Below are 27,839 nucleotides of genomic sequence, written 5' to 3'. Positions count from 1 at the left end.
TGCGCGTCACCGTTACGGCTTCCAGTTGTGATAAATGACGGCGATATGGATGTGACAGGCAATGATGTCGCATGATAAGGGGATTTAGCAGTCAGTTGAGTTATTAGATTTTGTTTTCTTAATTACAATTGTCATCATTTTCATCATCAATTATTTTTTTATAAGCTCTGGTTTTTAATAAATAGATTTGTTTTGTCAGATGTTGCAACAACAGCTCTCATCTCTCTGTCTCTCTCTCTCTGTCTCTCTCTCTCTCTCTCTCTCTCTCTCTCTCACACACACACACACACACACACACACACACACACACACACACACACACACACACACACAGTCTAGCCCAAATGTTGAGAAAAGCAGTTCATAAATATCAACCGCTTACATTATAATCCAGAATCCAATTACAGTGTTTCTCGATTGTTTACATGCTATAACTGGGCCTATTACTGTAAATAAAAGTCCCAAACCATAACATCATCTACCAAAAAACAGGCTTAACTATTTCCCAAAACTATAAACAATATTCCCATTTTTACTCACACTCCAGATTTATTGAACTTTTTCTGAAAAACTCTACTTTTAGAAAGCACTGGCAGTCAAACTCATTAAATCGGACATAAGTGCCATTATTCACTGCAGTATCAGGTTTTTATGGTGTTTTGAATTGACCTCACCAGGGTATGAGGGTGATTCTGTAGAGTGTGTGTGTGTGTGTGTGTGTGTGTATGTGTTTGATTTGGGTTTGGTTTGCATGGGAGAAAACATGGTTTTGAGCGAAGACTTTGGTTTTGACATGGACGTTTGGAGTTTGTGAAGATGAGTGTGCAGTTTAGAGCTTTGGGAAATGGAGCATCATATCAAGAAATATGTCTTCAAGAAAGCCACCAGGAAAAACTGTAAGGAAGCTGATGCAAATTGCATAATTCTACACTAATAATCCACATACGCCTGCAAACAAGTCTGTGCGTGCGGTTTAGAGTGACTTTATGAAAGCAAACTTCACAACTTCACAAATTCATGAATACACATTATTTGGTGTATCCCTGCCTGGTGCTTTAAATCAAAGTTGTCAGGTAGCATTTTGTAGAAATTTTATTGCATCCACTTTTGCAATGACATCCATTGTATTAGTAAAGTAATATGAAATGTCGGAACACAAACACTTATTATCCAAGCATTTTTTGTGTCTAGACACAGTAATAGTTGGATGCATCCTGTTATTTGAAGCCAGTTTTTTCCTCAAAGTTAATGTATGTCCCAGTGGAGCCAGGAGGCACCTGCCAGCTGTAATTCAGTGCAACAACTATTTTAGGATGGTATAGCTGTAGTAGCACAGTTAGGTAGGTTGTCATACACTGTCCACCACTCCTGCTATGATGCCTTTTGCTTTTTTTTTTAATCAAAAGTTACATGTAATTAAAACAAAAAAAAACAAAAACAAAAAAGTTTTGTTAACATTAATTAGGCTTTAATCTCTGTAGTCTCATCACAGGCTTATGTGTCGTTCTCTAAAAGTCTTATAATAATCCAGTGCAGATGTGTTGCATTGTAACTGGTGATTAGAATAATATGCATGTCTCAGCTGTCTTGATTGAATGTATTTTGTCATTGATGAAGAAGAGGGAGTTATTGGATTAACTTACATGAATTGAGACACAATCATTTCATCACTGCACTGCCAGCAGTCCACCACTGCATGTCAGTGTCCGCATTCAGCTGCTTGTCAACCACTGATGCAAATGTCTGCAATGTCTACAATACCTTAGACAATACCTTAATCCTTGTCAATATTGTAGATATTCTTGGTCAGGGTTCACTGTACTTTCTGACAGGGGGAAAAAAAAGAACAAAAATAACAGTGCAGTGTTACTTCGCAAACTACTGCTGTGTCTCATTGTTTTGAACTAAGCCAGGAAGCAGCGGTCTGTGATTAATGGGCCTAGGTCCACCTCTCACCCCAGCCCTGCCCACTGGGCCCAAGGGGACAGCTCACGCAGACTGTACTTACAGATGGTCATACTCCTTCTTAAGGCATTCTTAATCTTACAGGCTGCTGCAATCACAGCTGGCCTTTGCTTTCTGACGACCTTCAAGAATTTGTAATCTATGTGCATTGCTGTTATTCTCAGAACATCGTCTGAATATTGTCAGCAGTTTTCTGTTTACTGCTTTATATGTGAATGCCTGTGATTAAGAGTCCACTTAACATAGCCTTTGGCCAAAACTGACAAATAACAAAACTGATTGGTGGCAGGTAAATCCCAGGCTTCTAATTAGGCCAACTAATGACTGGTACTTTATCATTTTGTCACTGAAAGCGTGATCCATGTAAAGGTTAAATGGACAGTTTACCTGAACTGTATGAACTGTCTTTAGGCCTACATCCACAAAAAACAACACCTGGAGTGTCAGCTATTAGTACAGTACATTGTCATCATTACAGTTAAACCACCTCTGCATCACAAGTGTAAGTCTGTACATTTTAACAGCCACCGGGAGTGTATTTTGAATTGTACCAGTTTCTAAATCTACAATGCGGTAAAACTGATAGAGTCACATTGAGAAGAATTTCAACTTTAACGCTGGTGCCATGTATGTCATCAGTCGAGTCACGTGCTGTGCCCAGCTCTCCAGCAGAGGGTGCTGTTGTGATGTCTACCTGAGTCATTGCAGTCGGCTCATATTCTAGTGAAATGCTGGATGTGGAGTCATGCTTTGAGAATAACTGGGAAAATATACAGGCAGACACAGCACAGGACTTAGGACTTTACATTTTTTTTTTTTTTTTTTTTTTTTTTTATGATTACATGATTAAAGTTAATGCAGCCTGATCTTTTTATTAAGCTGATTACACAGATTAAAAATTGTACTTTTTACTCATGTGCATAAAACATTGAGGAACAAATAAGAAAAAGATTCAGGGGAATTGGTTCAAATCAGGTGCTTATGCAGCTGCTTGTGCCAGGTGGGACAGAAACCATAAATTTGTTAAAATAACTGAGCATATCTGAAAAATCTACAGTCACAATTTATGAGCTTTGACAGATACGGCACAGTAATGAATCTGGTTTTCATCCAGAATGGTGGATTTATAGCTAAATATAACATCCCTGCCCTGTAGGTGTCCGTGTAATAGTTCAATAAAGTGGAACACCATTAATCATTGTCTCAGATCATAACAAATGTGGTAAGTGAAAGCTAGAACACTTGGAGAATGTGTGCACCTCATTTTAAATCAACAGCTATGAGCTTACCATAATGGCATGTCCTCTAAAATCTAATGAGCAGGAGAATACTCTTTACCCTACATTTTCACAATAATTCAAGTCCACTGAGATGTTTGGATACAGTACACTCAGTTGCATACCTGACATCTCTGAGATTAAGGGAGAATTTGCAAGTGTGTGACTCGACTAAGCTTTTATTGATTTTTTTTTTTTTTTTTTTTTTTTTTTTAAATACAGGCATCTGCCAGTTAGATAGCTAGATGGTGCCTAACTCAAGAGCAGAGAGAGAGAAAGAGTTCTTCATTACATTTCCTGCAGAGCCCCTTTAGCAAGCTGTGATTCAGCGGGAGGAGGCTCTCTGAGGAGAAGACAATAACATTGAGTCACCTTGCTGCATTGTGAGCCTCTGGCAGCCGAGAGGCAGGAATCAGCAGCAGCAGCAGCAGAGACCGTACTGCAGAGCTGCACCGGACTGCGCACCAATATGGGTGTAATTGTGTGTAAATGAATATGTATGCCTGTGTGTGTGTGTGTGTGTGTGTGTGTGTGTGTGTATTTGTGTGTAGCGGGGATGATAATAAATTGTGAAGCAAGGTCAAGTAACAGCAATTAATTGACTAGGGATGTCAGATGATTACGCTGCAGTATGATGTTCCACCTATACCCCCTGGTTCATTTTGTGAAATGTTTGCCTGGTGCCAGGAAAAGGAATACACACTCATGGTAAGTTAACTGTGCACCAATTTAAAGCTATAAGTTGTGCTGTACCATTATGAGTATGAATTTGGTAGTTTGCTGATGCATTAGTTGCACAAGAGCGATGACCTAAGGAGGTGGGACCTGTGTCATGAAATAAAGAGGCCCGAACACGCCATGTGTTGCAGGTCTGCTGGTCTCGGCTGCTATTGACCTTGGATGCTTAACACTGATGCAATGATTGATTCTGGTAGTTGGCACGCTCCATAGTTTCCCATTTAAATTTAAATGTGTCACAGTACATTGCATTATAAATAGCTTATGGTGGAAAATTTTAGAAGCGTGCATTTCAGTGTTAAACAAGTAAACATAATAAGGTGTTTGCTTCTATCTCTGTAGCTTTGAAACAAGCTGTTTGTGCAATTACAGCTGTTTTTGTGCCATACCAGATGGAGTGATGCATTTAATGATTTGTTCCTTGACAGTAAAATGCATCTCCCCATTACTAAGTAATTAATGTCTGAATATGTGTGCTGTGTGAATTGGAAGCCTAACCAAAGACAAACACATTCAAAAACAGCTGGAAAGAGTCATGTTTTTTTTTTTTTGTTTGTTTTGTTTTGTTTTTTTTTTGCCATCCTTTTATTTTTCAGTCAAGTGAATAAGACATGTTTTCATTGATTTGGTTTGTGCATATTAGCTGTACTGTAGTCAAATGTTTTTTTTTTTTTTGGAAGAAATACACTTTTATCTCCCAACATCTTTGAGGAACAGTGCTTCAAACCGCGGGGGAACACGCCAACAAAGCCTCCCCAAAAGGGATTCACAAATCAAATATTTATAACATTGAAGAGTGTTTGATGGTCTCTGCTCACAGAGGTACGCTCCATAGCTTTTTTTTTTAGTCCCACAAAGGAGATGAATAACCTACAGCTCATGAGAAACTGAGGAGGGAGGTCCTATATTGTGTTTTAGTTGACAAGTTTATTAGGGCATTGTTTACTTGTTCAGACAGACTTTGGTTGAAGTGCTGCACAACTCTCATGTGAAATTATGACAACAAAGTCCTGAGCTGCAGCTGGGTTATATTATTGTAATGCTGATGCTTTTCCATTGGATAGAGAAGAATGATGAAGTGAAACCTTGCTGCCTGTCTCCTGGTGGGCGCTTAGTACTCAGTGAAATAGCTTCTTTCTGCACTTTGACTTTGAGCATCGCCTGCCCTCATATGCCCCAACTGAAATTTATGGGCAGCATCAGGAAATTGGGCAGGTCTGTTTGATGCAGTGTAAGCATTATTGTAATATGTCATGGTTGCGAAGGCCGTCTGTCCTCATGGCGTGCAGTAAAAGTGAAGTGAGGCTGGCAAACTGGGCCCATAACCTCCAATACAGCTTACACATGGACATGCATTCATTCACAGAGACGCATGCATGCACACAGACACACACACACACACACACACACAGACATACACACACCACAGATACCTTGTGAAGATCAGCATATCTGGCTGATACTCCCTCCACCCCTCCCTTTCCTCTGTGATTCCATGCATTCATGCTTCAAGTATGAGTAAGCAGAAACATGAAGCATATTTGAATTATCTTCCTCCTGGTAATGTTTTTCACTCTTTGACTCCATCCTTGGCTATACCAACTTTCTCTTGTCCCAAGTATTTTAATGTAGATGGTGCTGCTCTCAACTGATTATTTTCTTAATAGGCTACTGTTAATTTCCTAGTAATGCTGTTTATTACTTCCACATATAACAGTGCAGTATGCAATAATGAATCTAATTTATCCATCCAGTGGCACCTGCATATAAATCCAACTGATGCACTTGACATATACTACTGTTACTTTCACAAAAACCACTATAAGCATCGTATACTATTCCTGGAAGGCCAGTTTGGCTGTGATATATGCAGAATCCCTCCAAAAACGTGTCATTGGATTTACAGTAGATCTATTTGTAAGTGTGCCTGTCTGACTTATGCTTGTGACAGAAATCATTGTCTTGGTATGTTAAGCTCCAGGCTCCGGCGCCTTAATCCAATGCATTTCTAATGGGGCAGCTGGGGGGGCTACACCCTGCGTCTTGCCGCAATGGGGCTACATTCATTACGCGCTAACGCGGGTTTGAGATATGTTTAAAGCATCGTTTCTGGCTGTTTGTGGGAACGGGCGGCTCTCGTTTCGTCGGCTTGAAGCTGAAAAAGCCTCTGGTGGAAGGCGTACCCCCCCTTCCTTAAGTTTGGTCGTCTTCCCCTTTAAACCCATGCAGCCCTAGCGGTGATATCTGGGCTCTCTTGGAAAAGTCTGCGGAGAGGGGCAACGTTAACAAACCGAGCCGGAGACGAGATCATGGCGGCACCTCTCGGACGGGACACCCTACCTGACTACTGGTCGTATGGAGTTTGTAGAGACGGCAGAGTCTTCTTCATTAAGTGAGCGCTTCCATTATACAGCCACACACGTTTTTTATTTTTTTAAATCGTGTCTTATCGTGATAAGGCATTAGCGTTTGTTTTGTGTACCGTTCAGTAACAGGTGTCTTTCTTGCAGTGATAAAACTCACAGCACTACTTGGCTACATCCTCGCACTGGGGAACCTGTTAACTCGGGACACATGATACGGTCAGGTACGCCTTACAGGACGAAAAAAACTCTCATTTTCTGGGTTAGCAGGGTCCGTTTGTGCTGCAGTGTGTAGCTATGCTCTCTGGCGAAGTGTCTAAGTGTGTTTTATTGATGTTACAGATTTGCCGAGAGGATGGGAAGAAGGCTTCACGGACGAAGGGGCGAGCTACTTCATCAAGTGAGTGGCTTTCGTCTGCATTGTTTTGACCGTGAGAAATGCCAGCCCCGTCCCGTCAGTTTTTTGTTCAGTTTTCAAATAGCCCCTGTGTAAAATAACGAGCTTTCTGTGGTCTTACATGCCTGGTCATAGCATATCATGTTCCTTATTCTGCAATGTATCATTTGGGGTAATTGTAAAGGGGTTGCAATGCAATTTAAAAGGCTGTAGTGGTAACGGTGCTTTATTTAATACAGCATCATCATGAGCTAGCAAATATTACAACTCAGGCACACACACACACCCTTCACAGACAAATATATGCATGCACAAGGATGTCCCGTTGGATAGGTGAAAGCAATTATATCTTGCCTTGTGCCCACATTTAAAAGGGAAGTGCCAGTGTCTGGCAGGACAGGAGGAAAAGCTATTGAAATTCACCTCACATCCTCCATGCAGGACCTCCACTCTCTCCATTAGATAGGTGTACAGCCTTGCTGTGTGTGTGTGTGTGTGTGTGTGTGTGTGTGTGTGTGTGGCAGAGAGAGGGAGAAAGAGAGACTGACTCTAAAGGTGCAGGAGAGCTTGTGTGACCATGTGGTGACAGAGATGTATGGCATGCTTACATTCTTGAGGCAGCGAGGACAGAATTTCCAAAGTCACTTTCTTTCTGTACAGTCGTATTAAGAAGACCGAATGCAGTGCAATTGTTGATCTAATGAATGTCCTCACAGGCGACATGGCAAGGCTGAGCCGTTGTCTGTAGAAAGCACATACATATAAATAAAAAAAACACTCTGTTTCCCGTGTTTTATTGGTTAAGTGGACAGTCATTTCTCATGTATTTCCCACTTGCATGTTTGCTTGCCTGTACTTTGGGCTGTGGCTGTCACTGTGCAGCAGATGGGTCCCTGTGAGAGAAACTCAGGACACAAGAGCAGCCAGCAAATTGCGCTGAAATCCATCAGATAAGTCAGGCTAACAATGACAAATAGCGAACGTGCTGTAAAACAAAGTGGAGACATAAATTCTTCAGTGGAGGCGGATCATTGTGAATTAGTACAGTCACTGTGGCTTGTTTCAGGTTTTGTTGTTCCTCTGCCCATAGTCATGCCATGGCCCTTTTAGTGTGCCCCATTTGTCCCAGACAGAAGGCCTGTATGGAGGGTTTTATATCCCCATAGCTGTTTTCTTTCTGAAGTGCATAGTAACTAATAAGAGGTCTTTGCTCAGAGATGTGCAGTGTACTGCACAATTTTCTGCAGCAAACTGAAATTCTGGACACATAGTTAAGATACAGTGTGGACAAAACTGTGAGTTTTGAAGTTGCAGGCATACAGTAGTACCTGCTTGACCTGTAATACCTTTGAAATAACATCATTGTGCATACAGTCACAGATTCAGAGAATGAATATGTTGTAGTGGGCCATTTGAATGGATGTGCATTCCACAGCCACTTCAGAAAAGGATCAAACATAAATCCGGGATGCAATGTTTTCTGACTTTAAAAGGGCACATAAATGATCTCTGAAATTTGTTATTGCTGACACTTCTGTTGTGTGTGGAAGAAAGGGGTTCTTTGTGCTTCCCTCGTTCTCTGTCTCCTTTTGCTCCCGCCATGGAAGAAAGGAGAACAATGCAACAGTGCAACTGCATGATATATGGTAGCCTAAATGTCAAGGCTGTTAAATTGGTTGACTACTTGTTGCCTAAATGACTTGCTGGCAGGATCCTGTTTTGCTCCTGCTGCCTGCCTGTGTCTTTGTTTTTGCTTTGCTGCTGTACCATTGTGAGGAAGGTAAAGGCTAATCTTTTGGAGCCAAACAGAGGACAGGAACACACCGAGTTATTTGTTGTGTCCCTGTCGCAGGAGTCCAATTAGCTGGTACATCAAAGGATGTACAGTAACAGCCGAGGAGTAAGCAGACTGCAGTATGATAAACTGATTTGATCTTTGTTTCATTCTCATAAAGTGTGACAATGGAGTCCCTTATTGCTGTTGAGTGTTTATATGCATTACTTTCTTTGAGTTCCTGCAAATTGATGCACAGCTTGTGATGAGCATGACCTATTCATTACAACTCACTGGGGGAGGGGGGGCTCTTCATTTCTGCTGATGAAAGTGCTCATTATTTTCAGGTAATTGAGTGTTGTCAGTTTCTCACAGTGCAGAGATTATTTCTGGTGGTTTATTTGATTCACTGGCGACCTGGATGATGCCACGTTTTCAGTATTTGTCCCGTGTGTCTACAGGGTAATTATAGGATGTGCCACTGAAAGTCAGGCCCACCTGGCCCTGCCCTCCAGCACTCAGCTAATGAAGTTATGGCAGTTGATACACAGGCATAGTTCATTCACAGCTAAAACTATTGCCTTAAAAACAAGGGTTTATTTGACAGATATACGATCAGTGAAGAGCTCATAGCTGTATATGCTTTGGCCATTGATGTTAGCTGGCAGCACTGAAACATTAGAGATATTGAACATGGGCTCCAGGAGCAATCCTTTAAATTTTTTTGAGAAGGGAGAGGAGGAGAGCTAACTTGGACTATGGTCCTGTTTTAAACCATTAAAATCATCATGTCTAGCTTCAGTGTATGACTGACTTGAACTGATCAATTTCACATTCCTGTTTCAGTAAATATGTATGGGAATTCAACATGCTTGAGCACTGGTTTGGACCACTAGAGAGGTGTCTGCATGAGAACATGTCTCTATGACACATTGCTAATTTTGAAAATTAAGTGTTTGGTGTGAAATCTACAGGATTACTGATTACTGTGTGTATTTCATGCTATTTCATGCTTTCAAAGGCGTTTTTTAACGATGGCGCATGCACTTAGTCCAACTCATTTTGCAAGTGGCTCTTCAAATTATTTAATATGATAAACCTACAGGGTTGACCCTGTTAGCGACTGCAGTTGGGCAGGCTCTGGCATTTTGCCCAAATTGCAAAGTGAGACACATACACCCTCAAAAGGAATATATTGTGTGCAACCTGAAGCTGAAAATGATGGACTTCGACAATCATGTTAGTCTAACAGTTAAGACATTTGTATCGTGTTTTTAAAATGTTTTTTTTTTTTTTTTTTAAATACTATGAATTGCCATTTATTAGAATGTAAAGAAAATGGTTACTTGGGCATGTGTAACTGGATAGGATGGTTACATTTATACAGTATATAGGGCAGCGGTGGTCTTATTCAGCATAACAATACACTATGACTTACATAGCTATCAGTGCCGAGGACAAGCAGATGTAGATGTCACCTTGGTCCTTTGGATAAAAGGTGTCTGTAAAATAAGGTTTCTTTTGTGTACCTGTTGTGTCAGCTTGCAGTAGGATGGCAGTAGAGTGAATGTTTTGGCTTCTTGACCAGCTCAGGAACTCAGCATGGAGCCAGCAGTCAAACACAGCACTAAAGCTTTTTGCCAAGCATTGATCAAAATCAGGTCTCTGCTGAAAACACATTGGAATGATGAGAGCCATACTAACTCTCTCTACATTACATGACATTACAACTATTATTTCAACTTCAGATAGGACAGAAATGATAAAGAGTTGACGTGTTTACACTGTTCTTAACAGTGTTTTTTCTGTTGTCAAAAAGATGTTTGCTGTACTGTAAGATAACCCAAGGTGGAGACTGTGATATTTATAACAGAGTTTCAATAGAAGTAAATATTCACTGGATAATATTCATTGTTTATTACTGAGGTACAGAATATTTATATTTATAAAATTTATATATTTATATTTATATAATATCTATATCTATTTATAAAAGAGCAATATCTTGTTAATATGTGCCATTTTTTAAGTCTCTGAAGGTGAAGCTATTAGCATTTAATAATTAAGGCATTCTTTATTGCAATTTTATTTAGACAAGGTCTAAACCTTCTTTTATTGTAATTATATTGTATAAAATGAACATGCTTGCTCTTAAGCCATATTTCCTGATGTAAGGTTATTACAGCTGAGTAATTAGTCTTCAGCTCTGTGCATAATAATCTTTTTTTTTTTTTTTTTTGCGACAAAAGACTATAAAAAGTGCTTGTTGATGTACAGGATTCCCAAGTGAATAGGGTCTCTGATTTGAGCCATTGCCTTCCGTCCCACTTTCCCTCTCTCCTCTGGGCAGTCCAAGCAGCTTGCAGTGGCAAACTGAGCAGAATTCAAGTCCACATGGTGCTGCCGTGACAACGGTCGGTGGATTGGGTGGTGTGTTGCTGGTGGAAACCGGCTGTGGCGTGGAGTACAAAGGCCGGATTGTGAAGGCACTGCTGCTGTGGCGAAATTCACATTTATTTACACCTAGATGTAGAATTGGCTGTGTGCTAGACACCTGAACTATCTGCAAGACTCACCCAAGTTATCGAGCCACTGACCCAGTTCAGTGCCCTCCACTGAGGCAGCAACTTCTTTTTGTGTGTTGCCTCTGTATTGGATTTACTGAGCGTAGTAAGAGATGCAGATGGATGGGGAATATTTATAGAATATTTATTCTATAGCCAAGTGGTTCATAGTAGAATACTAAGAATGATTTAGTAATGATAACACAAACTTTATACAGTACAAGATTTTGTTTCCAAAGTGTAGAAAGCTGTTTAAAGAATGCATAAAAACAAGTAATTTGTGTAAAAATAAAGCAAAGCAGGAGGAGACAAAAGTGGAAACACATTCAACAGGAAATTGATTAAAAAAAAAAAAAAAAATGACATAATGGCTTGATCCCCATATTAAAACGGGTCCTGTATGTTCTTGGTGACCTGAACAGATTCTTAAAATTGTGTGTATGTGCTGTCTTCATCTGGGACCAGCTAAATTCTAGTAGCTGCATTTTAAACAGACTGGAGATGTAAAAGTGATTTTTGATTTGGTAGGAATGGAGGGAGTTGTGGTAGTCTAAACAAGATGAGATAAAAACATGAGCGACCTTCTCTCCATGTGTGGAGGATGAAAGCAACTTGATTTTTTATGTTTCTCAGTTGTAGGAAACAGCTCTGCAGCACTCTGTTTTAGCTGTTCAAAAGTCAATACAAAAATCACTGAGACAAACACCGGCTCAGGAAGTGTGGAGACATCGAGCACTTGATGTATGTGATGCAGCTCTTGAGTAAGTTTGAGCAGTTTGAATTGATTATGAACTGTAGCAGGATGTCACTGTGCAGCAATGGAAATAATTATTATGGTTTATGATGACTGTCAAGGGGGAGGAGAAGAGAGGACAGGGCCTAGAATTGAACCCTGTGTGATCTCACCGGTAATGTCTACTGATATAGATAGATAATTATTATAATGAGCTTTAATTGGCACTATATCTTATTCACAGTCTAGTTACATGGACTTGAGAGAGCAAACACTTTATTTTGAGGTACATGTGAGATGAAGCTGCTATGTGAATACTAGATGTTTTAACATTTTTTTTTCAACATTTAATACATTCCATCTGTGTAACTGAGTCTGTATTTGACTTGGACGCATAATTGAAGGTGCAAACTAACTGAACACTGCTTGGCACCCCAAAAAACATCTTCTAGACAGATATCCAAATTAAATTTCACACTTGGGTGCAGATGACAGACACACAGAATTTGATCAGTGCGGCCAGTTGATCCTCTACAGTATTACAACAAGTCATGTAAACTTAAATATACTAAAGTTTGCATTGAACAAAGTTAGAACCTTTGGTGTTAACTTCACTTAAACAAATTGCACAACTGGAGAAATCCCTTTATTGTCATGCTTCTCATAGCTATGCACCACCATTGTTATTGCATTGAGCTTTATTTGTGTAGCTACAGCAAACCACCTTGTTGGCTTTGATAAACAAGAGGCTTGTTTGACCCTTCTTTGTGCGCTGATGGCAATAAATAAATAGAAAGTCTAGCAGCACAGTCATACCTAAAAATTTCCATCACATCAGATCTTTTTGTCCAGATTCCAAAATGGATAGTCTGAAGAAGAAGATAAAAGGCAAAAGATGGGAAAATTCGTCTTTCTATCAGCATGTTCTGTCTGGAGGTGAGGCACACAGCGGTATTTTAATGCTCTCTTGAAAACATTTGCAGTGTTATGTGTGAGTTGTCAGGCAACAACTTGCTGGAAAGGTACGCACTTAGTCACTGGCCACATGCCAGACACACAGCACACTCTAATGATGGCCTCAAAACAATCTCTGCTTTGGTGTGCATTTTGACTTGGAAAGACACTTTCGCAATACTTGAGGAGATTGGGATAAAGATGAGATTTTGTTTGAGAATGGGAAAGGAAATGCAGCCAGTCTCCAGCTCAAACACTGCACTCTGTGGCCAGGCTGCTGGGTTACTGCACAAACTTGATGCTTGTGCAGTTGGTCAGATTTTGTATAGACTGACACTTTCTCACATTTCTTGTGCTTCATTTTTATCCCTCTGTTAGCCAAGAAAGATCTAACCGAGGGAACATGATCTTAGCACTAGCAGCATAAAGGCTCCTCTCAGATCCCTTTAGCAACACTAGTCCTGCTTCCCTCACTTTGACCAGCTGCTTTAGCCCTGCTGACAGAGCAACTGAATAATTATTAACCACACATTACAGAGATGGTAATAGAAAAACAAACTTACATTTTCCATAACAGATGTGTTGGGTTGACATTCATTCACAGAGACAAGCAGTTGCCTTTGTAGAAGGAAAAGAAAACAACACAAATGCTTTCATTTACACAAAGTAGGTCTATGAAAAAAGTATTGTGTGTTATTGGATTCTCTGTTGCAACCATTGTGTTGTTTTCCCCTCTAGTACAAAAACAGTGTGTTTACGGCCTTGTGAAATCATTCCTTTATTAATTAATCACAAGAGACAATTCAGGGTATTACACAAGATGCCATATTCTTTAGAGTATGTGGTGCAGAGATTGTTTTCTGCAGACACTCTCGGACAAGCAGTTGATCTCATAGAAAATCAAGTAGTGTGGAAGAGAATGTCGTAATGGATGAATATCAGTCAAAGGATCTCATACTGGTAAGGTAATATTAATCACAGATATGTGTTTTTGTTAGCTGCATCTAAACTGTCCAAAATTTTATAAGGTAAAGACAGGTAAAATAAAATGATTACTGGTAGAACTTTAAGTCACAGTCACACGGTGACCCAAAATACAGGCCTGTAATTAACCTAGTTACCACATTATCAGTTTATAGGCCAGAGAGAATGTGAGCAAAGCTGAGTGAGCAGTGGAACAGAGTCAATTTAATTTGAGCAAGCACCCATCAGGAAGTATACCGTTCCAGTCCGTCGCAGTGTTCTCCAGTGTCTCTGACAGTTAGTGCACGTCACACATGGCACACATCCTGCTCACCTGCACAGCACAGCATCTAGACACTACTTCAGCCACCTATAGATTACACATTGCCTTGATTCTTATTTTGCCCACTCTGTACTGTATGTAATTGAGCCTATAGATTTATACTACAGGGCTATTTATGGGATGGGAATTGGAATTGGGGTAGGACTAGGCAGCTGTTTTGTCAGTCATAATGCATTTTAATGGTGCATCAGTAAAAAGGAGCTGACTTTTGTGCTGGTAAGCGTGCTGATGGGATTCATTATTACTCTGTCAGGAACACAGCATATTTTGTCAGGTAGTCACCACTTTCATGGCTGATGTGGTAGAAATTAACAGTGGCTTTGAAGCCCTCGTTTATATTGAGCAAAGTACAGTACTGTAGTGAAGGAAAGGAAAGTCATGGACAAGCTATTTATTAAAGTTAAGTTGAGGGCCTTTCTAGAGTGGGACTTTTGTCAAGAATTTGAGCTCAAGCAGCTCACACAGCACCCACCTGAGATTCAGTCCCTCGTCCAAGTTTCTCCCGCCCTCATGTGCTTTTGCATATGTGGCTCTGATGCTGATGCAATGGCAGAGTAGAAAGTGCTAGACTTCCCTGTTACTGTGTAGCTGGTGTAAGCTAAGCTGAAGTACTGGAGCTGAGTTCAGCTGGATGGAGTCTTTCTGGGGAGGGCAGGTGAACGTGCACTGCAGTAGTGCAGGTGATTGGACAGACGTAGTGATGTCTCCTTGAGGTGATTGGTTGTTTGAATTGCACTGTGATTGATTTTAACTAATTAGATTACTTTTTTACCATTTTAATGTTGTTTTCATTGAGTTGTCTTATATTAAGCACAATTTCATCCATGTATTGCTCATTTCTAATTTCAGTAATATTAATGTTAATGTTCTCATTCCTGAAATGGTTTGCAACTGATGTGTTGCATTTTTCCAACACAGAGTCGAGGTCAGATGGGACCCCACTACAGTGGTGTACTCACCCTGCCACTTATGTTTACAACTTATATCTGTATTACCTTACAAGCGAGATGACAGTTTGGTATCAACTCAATCACGTTAATGATGCATCGCTTTGTCCATTACCTCTGCCAGTGGAGTTGGACGGGGGTTCTGTTTCCGCCCCATATCGTTTGTCTGTTAGCCGGGTATCTCCAAAAGTTAGGAACAGCTTTACTTGTCGCTTGTCGGAAAGGTTGGTGATTCACTCTTCACACTGATTGGCTAATGCAGGGCGTGGCTTCTCACAAAAACACAGGAACTTTGTGGAATGGTTGGACAAACTGATTCACTTTTTAAAGTGATAAGAGAAAGAAGGGTGTCTTAGTGGGCGTGGCTTCACGTAAAAACACATGTAAACATGTAACATCCGAATGGATTCGCACATCATTCTCACACTGATTGGTCAAAGGGGGATGTGGCCCTGTGTGTGATTAACTTTTGGTGAAAATCCAAATACATGTGGGACTGCCATATCCTGACAACAGACGTTTTTCACAACAGCCATTTTGAAATGAAATAGCAGGTAATAGCAGGTGTTACCAATGACAGTAATTGAGGCTCTGTTCTATTAAGGTCTAACAGAGCCAGGGAGCTGCTGTTGTGCATTCTGTCTCATCTGCTAAACCGAAATGGAACCAAACCTTAATTAACATCATTAGTAACATCTGTGTTTACCTGCTATTTCATTTCAACATGGCTGCTGTGAAAAAGGTCTGTTGCATAGTGTTGATGCAGGTATGTGCTCTAACTGAGTGCTTTCTAGTTCATTCTCTGATTCTTTCATAACTAAATCAGCTCGATTTAGTGCACATATTTATGAAGCTATTCACAGAGGTATTCTTTGTTTTGGCAGCATCTCCAGTGTAAACAAACCATCAAATAAATGAATAAGAAAGAAAGAGCGGAAGGAGGAAGAAATTTCAAAGAACATTAATTCATTTCATTCATTTGATCTGAAAACCATGTTATGATATAATTAAATTCAGTTTTATGTAATTTACTATAAATCATCCTCAAAATCTGACTCACAGAATGGTATCCGGTGGCTAAAGTTCTCTGCAAATAAAAGCAGGGCAAACTGAGTTTAGTCAAGTTTGCCCCCCACTCCATCCCTGGCCAGGACATTGAGTGAGCATAGGAAATGCGCAACTCTATCGCTCCCTTAGGAAGAAATGATCCCACTGAGATACAATGGTGTCCTTTTGGGACACAGATCACATTGTTGTATGGGCTTACAATGCTGCGAGACCGGGAGGAAGTGTTGGATGTCAGTGCTATGAAAAACTCAGGCTGCGCACCAAAAAGTACAAGGCTTCCTTCGCCTTCTCTTGTCTGATGTGTTGGCTTTATCAGTCTTTAATTAATCTCAAATTTTGTAGGGGTGTTTATTTGTTCCCCCGTCCTGCCCCTTGTGTTCTCTAATTGGCATTTCCTGCTCTCTGTTTTGCTCGGGGCAATATAAGTTAATTAGCCATGAGATGTTTTGGGAGGTTTGAAGCAAAGCGTTTTAATAGATAATAAAGGTAGTTTAGTTTCTCTAGGGGCCTTTGTGTCAACACTCTCCTAGCGAAGCTTTCTCTTTCTGCAAGTGGAGCAAATTCAAATCATGGCTGAGCTCAGAACCCTACTGCCAAGTCAGACAGTGATACTAACCTTGTTACTCTTAAACTGACCTTTTCCCTTCCATTTTTTTTTTAATCTTTTCAATCTCAAAGGTATTCAGGTTAGATGGTAGGATTACTTTTGTTCCCTACCAACAAATAAAGTAGTCCTGTGCTTGTGGGAATCCCTCTAACTATGTAGCAATTTTCAAGGGCTAAATCTTTAAACCTGAACTATTAAAGAATATTTTGGCTTTCTCAACCTGTCAATTCATGCCTTTGGTACAGAATATTGACTTTCAAACTGTTCCAGAGTGAGGCAGAACTTTGAAGGTACTTTTTGTGTTGTTCCTTTGTAAGAGAGCCAACTCCACCCCGGTGGATTGAAGCCCTGAGTTTTGTTTGACTTGTTTTTGCATCCTAGGGACACAGGCAGGAAGACAGTTTATTCACTTGTTTTTCTATGAGGTAAAAAAGCAGCGACTCAGTATTCTTCCTTCCAGTGGCTGACAGACTTTGCTTGCCTCTTCAGCAAAATTTTTAGTTGCTAGGTGAATAGATCATTCACCCCTGAGAAAATAATCAAGAAAATCCATTTCATACACATGTGGAGAAGACTTGAAGTGTGACCTTCTGCTGCATCCTTAGGAAATGTCGTTAAGCTATATTGTAACAGCATAATCCACCTTACTGTCTAGATTTCCTTTGGGTGTTGTAGATGAGACTGGACAGTATTGTATTTGCCACGTAACCTTGCTTTTGCACAAAGGACCATAGATGTGTGGAGGCACTGTTTGGGCATGAAATATTTCTCTCTAGTGCCAAGGGAAGTGATGAAGAAAGAGTGATAAGACACACGCCGCTGAATACCAATCAGACAGAGCGCTCTTTCCCTGGGCAGTGGACAGAAGAAGGATTAGCACAACTGCTTTTGTCCCAGCAATTGTGAGGTAAGGGCAAGAGAGGCGATGAGGCAGCTGTTCACCTTCTCTGATAGTCAGCCTCAGCAGTCCTCAGCCTGATTTTCCAGTACACAACTTTTGATGCAGATACTGTGTCCCTCGTGGTATTTGGGAGAGCGCCCATGTAGAAACCATGCTTGGATGTCAGAGACGGGAAGGTGTGGATGACAGAGGGCATGCCACTGGGTTCATCAAGTGGTCACCTCCCATCGTGTTTCACAGGCTTACACCAACCCCAGCCCATACTGTTTCTCAACACTGAACATAACCATAGTCACTGACAGCACTGTGAGCCTGCAGAGCATGTATCAACTGAACAATAGTTATTTCTCAACCATCTATTTGATTTGATTTATTTGACATCAAAATATATATTTATGAAAAGCCATACTCTGCGACAAACACATATTCATTGAAAAGCTCAAGGATAACATAATAAAGCTAAAGAATAACTTATTTCCATTGTGGCCCTCTTTTTAAGGAAGACAAACGCAGCCAGACAAGTCACAGATGACTAAGATGCCCTGTATCATCGCATATGCTGGAGTAAAAATCAATAGGCTACAATAACAAAACATAAATATATCCTTATACATAGGCTACAATAAAAATCAATACACTACCTCACCAGGCACCCCCACACACCCATCAAAGCGGCCACTCCCATCTTGGAGTGTGGCCGCTTTATTAGGTGCACCCAAGAAAGTGTCCTCCGAGCGCACATACCTACATACCAACACAGTACATACACACATCCTTACACACACACCTACATAAATACACCCACATGCATGCCTGTTGGTCATGCTAATGGTTCAGCTGACTCTTGAGATTGAAAGAAAAAGGAAAGGAGGAACTGCATTGGGGTGCCCAGGTAGAGAGCATATCAAGTGTACCATTAAAGCCTGAGTCCTTGTTGCAGTGGCCCAGGTTTGAGTCAAGCCCAAGCCCTTTACTGCATGCCATCCCCTCTCTCTGCCCTGTCCTTCCTGTCTCTTACCATGTGACTTTTTAAATTCACATGAAGTAGAAAGTTAACATTTTGTGATTAACTCAGATAGGTTTATTTGCTTTGCGTTTCTATCCAGAATATTTTCTGGCAGCTGTTTGAGTGTGAGCATTATCAACGTAGTGAACACACTCTGTTGATGTTATCTGATTTGTATTAAATCCCATTACCATTGTAGAAATATTTTCCTACAAGGAAGCCTCAACACATTTTCTCAGTAACAAAGCTTCTCCAACACTTTATTGTATGACTCTTGGCTATATTTCTTATGTTGGACCCCAGCTGACATGCTGTATCTTTAGACAGCAGCCGTTTCTGAAACTGCCTTTCTGCCCTACTATAATCCCTGGTTGTGAATCCCTTATTCCCTGACGGAATTGATTGTGGATGTAGCTACGAATTCACATCACCGAGCTTCTACAGGGTGTGTCCTGTGTTTCCGGCCTTGCTGATCCACCTCAGCTGGTAGCTCAGTGTATCTAAGCTTCTTCCTTTCATATGCCTCATCTGCTGCTTCTTCCCGTGGCACAGCGAGTTCTACAAAGTTAACAGTCCATTGAATATTGGGCCGTAATACTAGGTCAGGCCTTTATGCTGACTGTTTCTGGCAGGGCTGTAAGTTTCTGACCTACTATATGTCTACTCACATTTCCTATTCCCTAGATCCCATTAGCTGTGGTGACATATGCCTGCACAGTAATTTCTTTCCTAAACTGCTCCCCTTCACATACAAACCCAATTTTATCTGCAGGGCTCTTTCCCCTAATAGTGGAATAATTAATTTATGTTTGTCTTCATTGCTAGGGACTTCAGTACTTGGTTATCCTGCAAAGTGTATCATCCTTAAACAAAAATAGTCTTTCATCCTGACACAGTATGTCATTTCTGTTTCTAAATACAGAAGACATGTGGAATCTTCTTCTAGCCACCAGTCGACACTTTTGGGTGATGGAAGCAAATCATAGGCTGCTCCAGTAATGAGTCTAATCCTAGGTGCTTCAAAAGTCCAGCAATATTCGTAACTAAGCTTCTTGCTTTCCAGACTCTCCCAGTTCAACCATTGTCCCCGCATGAGCAGCTACTGTGGGACACCTTGGCACGTCCTGTTGGTGTTGTATTTGCTTCACTACCAGCTTCCTCTTTTCTAATAGTGTGGCACTCTGCCAAGACCTGAGCCTGCGTGACCCCGGTGCACTTGCCCCACAATTTCCCTATGTAGAAGTGCCTGTTGTGCTTGTTGAGCTGCCTCTATAGGGCTCCACTTACACCCAGCTATGAGAGTTGGAGCTGCACTTGTTGCTGCCATGTCTTCATGCTCAGCTAGTGTCAGTTCTTACCTAACTTTTGCATATTTGAATTTCTCGGTTAGGCTGGACAGAGATATTTGGTCAGGCAGACAAACTTGTCACCTTTCAGTGGAATTCGAATCCAAAATATGTCACCTATGTGATTTTGTGCAGGTCTGATGAGTTTTGAAATGGGGTGGGAGGCTGAGATATTGACGATTGAAGGGATGATATTGGTGTTTTTTGTCATATTTGGACAAGAGAGGATGAAGTGCCTTTCAGTCTTTGTTTCTAAGAGGTCACAGTGATGACAGTCTCCGGTCTCTGGGTAGCCAGGTTTTTGAATGTCTTTTTTCTCAAGGCCTTGCTCAAGACATTGTTTAGTTTGTTTGGCTTCTGCTTTTTTATTTCGGTTCTCCATCAGTGCACAGGTTCTTTTCAATTTAAAGTCAATGCATTTTAGCTTTGGTCCTTAGTGTGCAGTTGTCAGTGTTTTTGTGTTGGACTAAGGCATCACATATCACTGCCAATAGAACCAGGGTGTGTTCAAAATCTCTCTCTCTCTCTCTCTCTCTCTCTCTCTCTCTCACTCTCTCACTCTGAATCTGGCACTCTCACTCACTCTTTCTAGGGTGAAATTGTCCCATATCCTCATGCTAAAATCTACTGTAAATCCACATTTTAAATATATTTAAAACATTTTCTTCACGGAGGAGTATGCTGTAAAAGGCTCCCATCTTTCTCACCTTTTTCAACCCTGATGAGTTTGCATGCCTGTATGGTGCAGGTATTGTACCTTATCAAGAGTCCTTCACATCCCGGGAAACCTTGAAATGTATAGGTTATTGTTCCAGTCATAGAAAACTCCTTGAACCTTTGAAAAGCGATGACCTGAAAATATTAGTGAGATCATGGGGAATTTTGAAGTTTGGCAGAGATTATATATTCAAATGTTTTTCTTTGCCCACATTGCACATTTTCAGTTGCTGATGCCCCATTTTGGGATCCATTCATACAAATGGAATGGATGTATGGAAGGTCAAATGGGCAAAAAATGCAAAACCGCCGTTCCTTGTTTGTAAACACGTTCTTTGTATGTTTTTTGTAAGGTGCACTGTTTGTAAGCAACAACTAGCATAAGTTATTGAATATACCCTTAAATTTTTTTTGAAAATTATTTCCTTGGAAGAGTGGGAACCCTGATAGTGGCACTATATTTTAAGTTTTGCTGAGTTCAGATGTGGACTTGACAATCCTCATGCTCAGACAGTTTCTGTTGTATTTTCCAGGGCTGCATATGAACATCCTGTCTATGCTATATAATTTGTATGATGCTCACATATGTGTCAAACCGATCCTGTCTGTAAATAAAATGCAGTCTCTCTCTCTCTCTCTCTCTCTCTCTCTCTCTCTCTCTCTCTCTCTCTCTCTCTCTCTCTCTCTCTCTCTCTCTCTCTCTCTCTCTCTCTCTCTCTCTCTCTCTCTCTCTCTCTCTCTCTCTCTCTCTCTCTCTCTCTCTCTCCATAAGCTGTTTGTTAAGACTTTGATATAACCTTGAGCCGGTGCTTGGTATTCGGAAATTGTGTCTTTCATCCTAAACAGGCAAAATCCTGTGTTGCGGAACAAACCAAATGATAACATTGTGGTTTGCAAAAAAAAAAAAACTACAGCACTGTAATTTGAATTTATTCATGCTTTTACTGGTACTGTGATTACTGTGACAGAGCCATGTTACTGCTGCCTTACTCTTGGCAATAGCTCAGATGACTGCCAGTGAAACATGTTAATTAAGCATAACATGTTTTAACACCCATCCTGATTATCCATACCTGTGCGAGCTGTGTCAAGCTAGATGGAATATGACCAGAGAAAAGCAAATTTGATGGAAGAACAAAAGTATAAATTTAGTCACTACTGAAATTTAGGTTGAATTTATTTTTGAGGGTGCACCGAATAAATCATATAAAATAGTTTACAAAAATCCTGTTTCCATGGTTGTGCGTGAACAGCGGGTAATGTGTTCTTATGGGCCAATTCTTGTTCTTATTGGCTTTCCGTTGTGATGCGAATCTCAAGAATAAAATTGTCCTCATTCACTTTACAGTATTCCTTATTCCTTTGCTTCTACCAGATTATACCATGCTAGCAACTACTTCAAAATGGTTTTTAAGGTTGGTTTTACTGAAATAACAACTTGGTGGATTTTAAATAAGAAAAGCATTGTAACTATCTGTAAAAGTCATACTGCACCAAGTATGTGTACCATTCAGGGATTTCTTTAACGTAAACATGTCATTGAGTAATTGGTTCTTGTTCAGGTCCTAGACTGGTACTGAATATCTCTCATTGGCCTCAAAATTGCTAGCCAGCTGTGTCTGCCTCCTGGAACTGGATAAACCTCTTCCACAGTAGCCATTATGGCATGAAACAGCAGGTAAATGTAGGTGTTACTAATGACATTAATTAAAGTTCAGTTCCATTTAGGTCTAAGCAGCCGGGTCCTGCTACTCCTCATGCTGACTCTCTGGAAAGACTCTGCTACACTTTAATGGAACAGAGCCTTAGTTATTATATTTTACTAATTACCAGTACCATGATTTTGAAGATTCTTTGTCAAGTATAGGATGAAAACTTTCTTAACCCTGGCGTCTTATTAAATCTTTGCCATTCAGTGTTTGGCCAATTGTTTTAAAATTGGCACCAGTGTGCACAGTGTTGGGTGACATCCATGAAAGGGAAATAAGCAAGTTGGAAATGTTTACGTAAACAGTTTTGGGAATACATATATATAAACTTACGAGATAGGATAGCATAGGATTTGTTTTGTAGTTAAAGCAGAACTAGAATAGAAACAAACTTGCACCGTCCTTTGGGAAAATGTCTGTAAGACAACTTCCCTGAAAAACAGACAATAATACATACAGTACAATAAAATATTCCGAATGACATGACATTTGAAAATCCATTCTCACTGAGCAAAATATTTTCTGATATTTGGACAGAAATTGTTCCATATGATTCATGTGGTGGGACTGTGGACTAACAATTAGCCACTGTTGGTGTCTCCGCGTCATTTTTTTAGGTTTGTGAGGCCCGCTGTTTGTTGCAGGTGTATTTATTGTAGAATTATTGCAACATGTTGAAGACTTGGAGGCAGAGACAGAGGCAATGACAAAGCCATTTTGCTGTGACAAGACTTGTTAATGATTTCCTTTTTTTCTGATGCAAGTGTTGGCAGTGGTGAGACGGGGGAGAGCTTGATCTCGCTCTCTCGCTCTCTCTCAGCCTTGCAGCATGCATCATTTATCCTGTGAAAATGGAAACAATGTGCTCTCTAACACTATCCTCAGCAGAAGGCCTGAAGTTGCTGAAATTGATATCAAGGAGTGATAAAATTGGCTGTTTGTGGTATCATCAGTCCTTTCACTGTTGTAAGGTGATTTATATAGATCATTTGTCATTATCAGTAGACCCTCAAATCATGTTAAAATCACAGCCAGCAATTCTGTTAGTGCAGCTATCTCCATTCCTTGATTGTGAAACTGCCTGCACCCCCCACCCCACTACTTGAGGCCAAAACCTTTTACAAGCAGAGCTGTCTTGTCAACATCATGTTCACAGTGAGGGATGAGGCGAGGCTCATGTCAGTTTAACAACACATTATGTTTTGTTGCTGCACACAAACAGCCAACTGAATGAAGAAGGCGAGAACAAAGAGGAGATTCAGAGGCCGATACAGTAGAGATCTGTAATACAGGATGGGATGAAGGCACTCCATCAGGCCTGGGTCAGACTTGAGATATTTAAAACTCGAACCTGCAATGTATGAATACATCAGGAGCTGGGAGCGCGAGATGTGCTTCCTGTGATGATTTACATTATGTAGAATGAGTCAGTGACTGTCCAGACAGCTTGAGCTGAAGCAGGGTGACCAGTCAGAGCTGGAGCAAGACTCAGAGCAGAAACAGGGAAGGGGAGATGCCAGAGCCAGGATGGGGACCTGCTGTTGCCGCTGCCTGCCTCTTTGCCAAGAGGCTGAACGCTCGGCTGATCATGAAACAGGGCTCATTGCTGAGCTGGAGCCCTCCAGATTGAAGAGGGCACAGAGGCGGCCTGAGACAAGGTAACACTTCCCAGCATGAGGTGGCTAAAAGTTATCACACAGCAAAAAGGAACGTGTGAATTTTTTTGTAATAGAAACTGTTTTCTATACACTAACATTCAAATATTTTGAATGCCTGTAAAATGCTGTGGCAATGTACAATGAATGTGTGTGGAGCTGGTGTGCCAAAAAAATGCTGACATAGTCATAGTATGTGTATTTGATATGGATACTTTTTTTATTACTTTTGACGTTTATCGTTCTTTTCATGCAGTAAAAGGAGGAAGCTCTGCACCTGAGTTTTTCAGCTGCCCCTCTGGAGGAAACACAGAGTTCATTCCCTCCCCCTGATTGAATTCAGATGACAGTTCTTGCTGCCGCATTCTGTCAGAGGCTCCGTATGATTGGAGCCACTGCAGCGAGATGCAGGTCCTGCTCTGTTGTCGGCTCACCAGATGTGTGAGAGGAGAGGTTATCAGCTAGGAGTCGCACAGGTTTGAGAGAAGTGTGATAGCCACTATATATATGAACAGAAAGTATTCCAGGATAGCATGTCTGAGATTGAGAGGAGTCTGATCCTCCTTCTAAAAAAGAACTGCATTTCATCAGAACTACAACAAAGCTAGTCCGAAGTTTTTCTTAAGGCTCTGTAATTCAGGTGACATGCTTTGCTGTTTAGTAAATGAAATGTCTTCCTTCAGTCTAGCTTTTGTCTTGTACTGAAAATCTGTTTGTTGTGGGAGAATTAAAGGACCAAGTGATTGATCATGGTCATGTTTAGAGTAACACCTACAAAATGTGTAAAGCTCACGTTTCTGCTAATCTTTTCCCAAAGCAAACAGTCATATTTTAGAACTCTGATATCATTTCCCCCCCCCTTTTTTTAGCCATTTGTTTCCATTCATTCCACTAGGATATGAAAATGAACTTCAAACTGTCTTCACACGAGTACTCCATCACAGTAATAAAGTCGTCTACATTAGTTTTCCTAAAAGCAGCAGCACTGTTGTGTTTTGATGACTTTAAATTGGGCGGAGTGAAACGGTCTCTCTGTTGGAAAAACGTTTCCTGGAGAAAAATTTGCTTTACACAGAGAATTATTGGCTCTATAGTTTATGAATGGTGATGATTTTGTTAGCCACAGAAGCAGAACATTATATGGCAGGTGTTTCAAAGAAAAATTTGAATATGTAAAAGAGATTTTGATTGTATGTTGTGAAGTCCTAATTTGCAGAATGGTTTGTTGCATTGTAAAATGTGGCTAAACTGTAGTAAACCGGCCAAAAACTCAAAACCAGTAGTATGGTCCTTTTAAGTTTAGTTTTAAAAAATATGGGTACATATAGGAAACTAACTTCCACCCATAAACCTGCCTTGCGATCATAGTCTCCCATATTCCCACAATGAAGTTATGTATTGAAATTTTGTGGACAAAGTTGTGTGTTTGAGAGCATGCCTCTAACGTAGCATAGTAGATGAATGTAAAATCATTGTCAAAGATTGCTTTGAAACATTCCTCTGGTCCTGTAATTGGTATGGTGACAGCTGCAGGTGTTGGCCTGAGGTGTCTGACTAGAGCTTATGAGGGCTTAAAATGTTTCTATGTCCTGAATGAAAATGAACATGTTTAAGCACAATATAGATATTACTGTGTGACTTCTACTCTCTACATGAACTATTTTAGCTCATTCTAGATAATCAATGTGCTTTTGTCTAATAATTTGGCATTTATTTAGATCTGGAAGGATTACTTATAATATCCTTGCTTTCTAATGTTTTAGCCTATGTGTGTCTTTGGATGTGTCAATGAAAATGATGGCGTCTGCATAACATTTCAATAGAGTAGCATATGGTCAGCACCAGATTGAGCCTATAGACTGTGAGGAATGTTCCTCATTGTGGATTACTTGATTGAATATTGCTGTTTCCATTAATGGAATATTGAGTGTGAAAAAGACAAATGAAAAGGCCTGTGTGGCCAATGCTAGTGAGAGCGGATCTGGTGGTTAGGGCAATTTCATTCACTGCAGCACTTATTGAACGCATCGACCACACAGCTGTGTGAGTTCTCTCAACCAATCCCATTTAATTTGCTTTACTGCAAAGACGCAAAGCAAATTGCTTATTTGTGACACTGTACAATGAATTCTCTTCTCTCCACCCTAATATTGTATGAGTTAGTAATTTACTATCGCTGATCTCAGTTTTCATTCCCAGCCATTTTCTGTCATTTGAATTGTATACAATTTTTATGCAAAGATATAGCAGCAATTGTAGCATGCTTCATGTCAGCTTTATTGTGTCTATTGTATCACAGGGAATGTTAATTCATTGTATGCCTTGCCAGAGACCATGCCATTTATGAGTATATCTCTATCCCACTCAGGGCACACAGCTGAAAATAAATAATACATCAGAGAGTGGTTTCTGACGGTTGTGGCAGAGCGGCTGTTCACTTGCTTGAATTGTATCTGTAATTATGAATGGGCTGGGCAGTGGCTAACTGTCATAAGATGGATTATATATGGAACTATATAGCTGGATTTCCTCTGGCCCTTAGCTGTAACCAAGGCCCTCTAATTGACTGACACGAGTGACCAGAGGACAAATAGCTCAGAGGTGGGCCTGTTGAAACACCAGAGGGCATTTAAAATGGGGTGAAATATCTGTAGATGGATAATTAAGTAAAGTCTGTGTCAGTGAATTAGTGTGTGCATGTACATGTGCTGTTCTCTGATTAGCCACTAGATATTGCTGTTGAGTCTTACACCACTTGATAGTTTGACAAGAAAATACATTTTAAATGCCCTCAGACTTACTTTATGCCCTTTTTATTTTTTTGTCATTACATATAATGCATATTATCGATCAGTCTATCCATTTGTCTGTCCTTTTGTTTATCCATCTATCTATCTATTAAGAGAGAACATGACCTCCTTTCCTGTAGCTGGACTTTTAATAGTTAAAGGTCCACCTGTATGCAGTCATAGTTAAATATCAGTTTGAATAAGAAATTCACATCAATGCCATACTTTCTCTCTCTAATTAGCGCACAAGACAGATTTAACTTGTCACCTTGTCCATGGTATATTTCAAGGTAACATGTACAGTGTGCTACTGTCGTGCTGATTTTGTCTTTCCACTTCCAGTGCAGGGTATAGCAAGGAATCGCATAATCTCATAAGTTCAATAGAGTGTTTTTTTTTTTTTTTTGTCATCCTTTGTGCATGTGATATAGAAGTGATTAATATAATTGGTGCAATAGTGTAACTGCTGTCAGCTTCATTTAATTATACAGCCGTCAACAATCTAAGTGACCATGGGAGATATAGCCAAGTATGAATACTGACCCAGCCACCCATCGGATTACTTATACATCAGCCTCGTCCAGTCTCATGCAGCTTTCTTCTCTCGTTTATGTGTCTGTCTGTGGACTATTGACCCAGCGTTCCATCAGCTTAATCCAGCTAGACTCAGCTACAGTCTGCCCTCCATCTCCCCTCTCCGTCTCCCTGCCTGATTGGGAGCTGATATGCGGAGGAGGGTCCAGGGTGAGATGGAAGGCTCCGGTTGCACTCGGAGACCAAGGTCAGCACTTACCGCTGATTTGACAACACGGTGTGACAATAACTGCTCATCTGTGGTAAATGGAGAGACTGGTGGCTCAATAAGAGAGATGTTCCCAAGCAGACCCTTCCCCTTTCTCTTTGTTCCATCCTCCTTGTAGAGACTGGGCAACACAGCACTGTCATTTCATCTTCACTGGGGATGCAAATTAGTGCCGGCAGTGTTCCTCAGGGTGATAGAAAAAGCACAGAGAGGGGCTGAAA

The 27,839-nt window shown here is 40.6% G+C and overlaps 1 protein-coding gene across 4 annotated transcripts in view; it reads left to right on the top strand.

Moving 5' to 3' along the window:
• Positions 1 to 6,284: 6,284 nt before the first annotated feature.
• plekha7b (pleckstrin homology domain containing, family A member 7b) overlaps positions 6,285 to 27,839 on the top strand; it is a 97,690-nt gene continuing 76,135 nt past the window's right edge. For all 4 annotated transcript variants that reach the window (XM_030048401.1, XM_030048399.1, XM_030048400.1 and 1 more), the window contains exons 1-3: positions 6,285 to 6,372; positions 6,491 to 6,567; positions 6,686 to 6,743. In XM_030048401.1, the coding sequence (XP_029904261.1) occupies positions 6,290 to 6,372; positions 6,491 to 6,567; positions 6,686 to 6,743 (218 nt within the window). In that variant the 5' untranslated portion in view covers positions 6,285 to 6,289. The remainder of the gene's footprint in view (positions 6,373 to 6,490; positions 6,568 to 6,685; positions 6,744 to 27,839) is intronic.

The sequence above is a fragment of the Myripristis murdjan genome, chromosome 3 (genome assembly GCF_902150065.1).
Source record: "Myripristis murdjan chromosome 3, fMyrMur1.1, whole genome shotgun sequence".
NCBI classification, from domain to species: Eukaryota; Metazoa; Chordata; class Actinopteri; order Holocentriformes; family Holocentridae; genus Myripristis; species Myripristis murdjan.
This window is presented reverse-complemented; position numbering and strand designations above follow the sequence as displayed.